The sequence below is a fragment of the Priapulus caudatus genome, unplaced genomic scaffold (assembly GCF_000485595.1).
Source record: "Priapulus caudatus unplaced genomic scaffold, Priapulus_caudatus-5.0.1 Scaffold15, whole genome shotgun sequence".
Taxonomy (NCBI): Eukaryota; Metazoa; Priapulida; class Priapulimorpha; order Priapulimorphida; family Priapulidae; genus Priapulus; species Priapulus caudatus.
In genome coordinates, this window is record NW_014577076.1 from 259,009 (window position 1) to 263,259 (window position 4,251).

Genomic DNA, 4,251 nt, shown 5'->3' on the forward strand with positions numbered 1-4,251 from the left:
TCTCTCTGCTCTCTCTCTCCTGCTCTCTCTCCTCTCTCTCTCGCTCCTCGTCTTCTCTCCTCTTCTCTTTCTCTCTCTCTCTCTCACGCACACATACACTCTCTTTCTCATCCTATTTCTCTCGCACACACATGGGAATGCCATTTCAACTTCTACATATTAGCCTATAAGAAACGAAATTTCGGTGTTTCACCGAGTGATATACAGTACCAAGTTGGCAAGCTGGGCAACCAATAAATGAGAAAGAAACTCAATATAGTAAGATGACAGTAACATATTAGGCCTGCTAGCTGCCAAAACAAGATTCACTTGACAATATATAATCAGTATTTTCCGCCCATATCATATCATATCATATCATATCATATCATATCATATCATATCATATCATATCATATAAATACTTTTAATGGAAACGGATTTTCACCTAGTTGGCAATAATGGTTTTATCAATAAATACTCAAGTACTTTAATGAAGAAACCCTGGTCATGTCTTGGTAATTGTCAAACTGTGATCTAATATTGACATTAGCCAATAGTACACACATACTGCATGCAAATGCTCGTGAAATATAGATGGAATGTTTAAATATGAAATCGTAAATATACTCAATGCAATACCAAATAAAATTCATAGGCATTTTATAAAAAAATGAATGCAATCACAAACAGTGAAAATAAAACGCAGAAATGTTTAAAGCAGCTTATTGTATAATAGTAATACTGACATCGACATCCGATTTGTTTAGCCACTTAGACCTTCAAACACATTATGCAATACTTGCTGTGTATCAATCAGTATGTTTCAATATAGTATAACTTTACATAGCTAGAATCATATAACCTGATGATGAAAGATGGGACCACTCTTCAACAAAGCTGTTGCTGCCTGCATTTAGTGAGCAGGGATTAATGAAGAAGAGAATTAATGGAGAAGCAGAGAAAACACCATGGCAAGTAATACAATACACACACCTATAGAATACTCTGTTATATAGATACGTTCACAGTCACCTCCAAATAATTCATATTCCATGGGATTGTTACACAGGTATAGTAGATATTTAATACATGCTCAGCTGCGAAAATCTGTTTACCTGTTTAATTTCGTTTACCTGTTGAGTGAAACACACATGTGCCACGTCTGCTAAACGAATGTGTTTGCCATTACCACCTTTTCCATAACCTCTACCAAAATACAATACGGGAATGCACACTTTTACCCTGATATACCCTTTAATCCCCTTAATGATTTTTTTCCAATCAAGCTCGTTGCTTCTTTCTCTAGAAAATCTGGACACCAATATGTGTTGTAATACCACTTTACTTCACTTACATATAATCTCATCATAGTTACCATGAATACCAGCAAGCGTTCATGCTGCCGTCATTTTGAAAATAGACACATGCCGTAGCAATACTTATGACCAATCACAGTAAGGGATCGACGATCTCTACGGATAAGTCATCTGTTGACTGCGGCAGCTGCGTCGTCTGCTGTGTCACGCTCTGCAATGCATCCACCTGCTGCAGGACATTGTCTATGAATGGTCGCTCCGTGGGATTCACCCTCATCAGATCCTGGATAAGGTCAAGAAGACCTTGGGAGTACCTAAAAGAAGGAAGCCACTTGGATTAACCTACCAATGCCTCAGGTACTATATTTCATTCGACCTCCTTAGCTCAGCATGGAGACGGTTAACCTCGTCTATCTATGTTTTCCAGGCTATGCCGTTATCAGTTGCATGGCTATAGGCAGGTGTGTCAACTACTCACTAGATCTACTACAACTGTCCACTACATTACGTAGGCCTAATGGCAATGAAAGCTCGGATTTTAAAATAAATGTTATTATCAGAATGAAGCATATCAGATAGGAGATGAGCTGTACAATGTTGAACTTACGGGTGGTCTTCAGGGAATGAGATTTTCCCTGCAACAACAGCTAGTGCTATACTTCCCCCTTTCTCATATACTTCCTCGTATGGTGACTTGAAGAATGCCATTGCATATAGAAGACAACCTAAAGACTGTAACAGATGGGCACATTAAATGCTAATTTCATTATGACTTAATCTAGCAAAAATCTTTGAAACCAAATTTTGAGCTTTGCTTGATAAATTAATGAACATCGATTTTTCACAGATTTGTGGTGGGATAATAAACTGGTAATCAATCAAATTTTTAATGCGAGTGTTGCAATTATGAATATGTACCTTATTTATTCCTGACAATAGATTTAATATTTGTGCGTATATATTGCTGCGAGAAAGCGACTATAATAAAAGTCAAATCTATTTCTCTAGAGATTATTCTTGCTACAATTACACTGACTAGATACACTTGCTCACCCAGACATCTATTCGTTCATCAATTATTGTCTGTTTCTCCACATGGAAGAGCTCTGGAGCCCTGTAGGGCATGGAACATCTCTCGGCTGCCTCATCCTACAGAAAGAATCGATCAATAACATTGCAAAAGGCCTGGGTATCACCAGCACCTATACTATGTATTATATACACGCACAGTCATATGTCTACAGACATATAATATCAGTTGACTGCTTCACTGAAACATCAGTAGTTGGTGGAAAGCTAATCTTAATCAGTAAGTAATACATTAATACTTATACATTAGTGTGTCGCTTTTGTGTTTACGACTCACGGACCAGGGTATTAAACGGTCATGTCGTCCATAACAATGATATAAGCCCATTAAAATCTAAACCAAGGTGTGACATGGAACGTTTATACTTCCTATATAAACTTGTAACATATATATATGAATTGTAGCATACCTGTAGTTGAAGTGCATCAGATGCGGTTTTAACTTCTACTTGTAAAGGGCCAGCTGAGCCCAAGTCCATCAGTATAGGAATGTCATCGTCGGAAAGCAAAACGTTGGCCGCCTTGATGTCTCTAAGAGAGAATGTGAACAGAAGCTTTGTTAGAACAAATATAATGTATAGCTCTATTTATTATGAGTCCACATTTATACTACAGAATTTTTATCCAACAACTTCCATTTTGGCCATGTAAAATTAAAAATAGTACTTTTAGCCACCCTAAAACATTATATAATAAACAAAACACATGAAATGATCTATACCATGGTTCTTCCCAGGCCTTGAACACATGTCAGGTACACATGCCTTCAAAGCTAAAGCTAGTTTGCAACATCTGATAAATCCTCAGACACACCTTAATTGCATGATCAGTATGTCTTAATTTCTAGCTGTGTATACGTTTGACAATCCCAACACAGTCAACGTGGTTTCACATCTTAATTTTTACACATGTTCCTGAACTGATCGAGTTTACCTGTGTATTGGGGTCACTCGCTAATTAGCAATCAGCTATTAATTGCCCGATTTCCCAACATGTGTTATGACACTCCTGGGTAGAACCCTGTACACAATGTTTAACTTTTCGTATGGATACGTAGTCAAGGTAGGCTGTTGCACCAAAACTATCTCTTAGTTGAGTTTGGAAGCAAACCGTTGATGCTCAATTCTATTCTCACCTGTGTGTGAAACCAGCAGGCCTGTGATGGTGCATGGCCTTTACAGCTTCACATATGCCACGCAGAAGTCGTAGAATTCGGTCCTCTCCCATGTAGTCTCGCGATTTGCCTCGCATCAATAATTCGTCGGCTAGCGTTCCTCTCTGCGAATACATTTTGTTTATATTAGAAAAGAAGACGAACTAGGAGAATTACTTGTCTCAGCAAGGCTCGACACTAGCGGTGGCCCGGTGGCCCGGGGCCACCAAAACTTCATGTCGGGCCACCAAAATTTCCAAAAGTTAAAATTTGGTGGCCCGATCGGGCCACTAAAATTTCAAAGTGTCTATGTGATAAAAATAATTGTTTCTTACGTGCTAATCTCATTCAAAAGAGAGCGAGCAATTCGCGGAGCGAGGGCACACGTACGCACGTGCAGCATTCTACCACGGGCATACACGGGCGCACCATTTATCGATCGTCTACTGCGGCTGCAACAAGCCACGTTATTGTGTTAGACTGGTATCCGGCCTCACGCTCTGCTAGACAATGTACACGCTCTGCGACGAACAGTGCGGCCGCGAACCAGTCTAGCCAGAGGTCAAAATCTGAGCGGGCGCAGGCCATAGCATATTTGCAAGCGCCAGCATACATGTGATTACATTGTATCAAGCGAACCAGACAATACGCCTGTCTGCAGTGTACTGTGGAGGCGTATGTAAAATGAACGCAAGCGATGAGAGTTTCGAA

The 4,251-nt window shown here is 39.5% G+C and overlaps 1 protein-coding gene across 2 annotated transcripts in view; it reads right to left on the reverse strand.

Annotated features, from left to right (window-relative positions):
• Positions 1-259: 259 nt before the first annotated feature.
• The window catches only part of LOC106809760 (serine/threonine-protein kinase 16-like), a 13,917-nt gene continuing 9,925 nt past the window's right edge, over positions 260-4,251 (reverse strand). For both annotated transcript variants that reach the window (XM_014812964.1, XM_014812971.1), the window contains exons 5-9: positions 3,523-3,665; positions 2,798-2,918; positions 2,352-2,447; positions 1,906-2,030; positions 260-1,612 (exon numbers count right to left, since the gene is read on the reverse strand). In XM_014812964.1, coding sequence (XP_014668450.1) covers positions 1,432-1,612; positions 1,906-2,030; positions 2,352-2,447; positions 2,798-2,918; positions 3,523-3,665 — 666 coding nt within the window. In that variant the 3' untranslated portion in view covers positions 260-1,431. The remainder of the gene's footprint in view (positions 1,613-1,905; positions 2,031-2,351; positions 2,448-2,797; positions 2,919-3,522; positions 3,666-4,251) is intronic.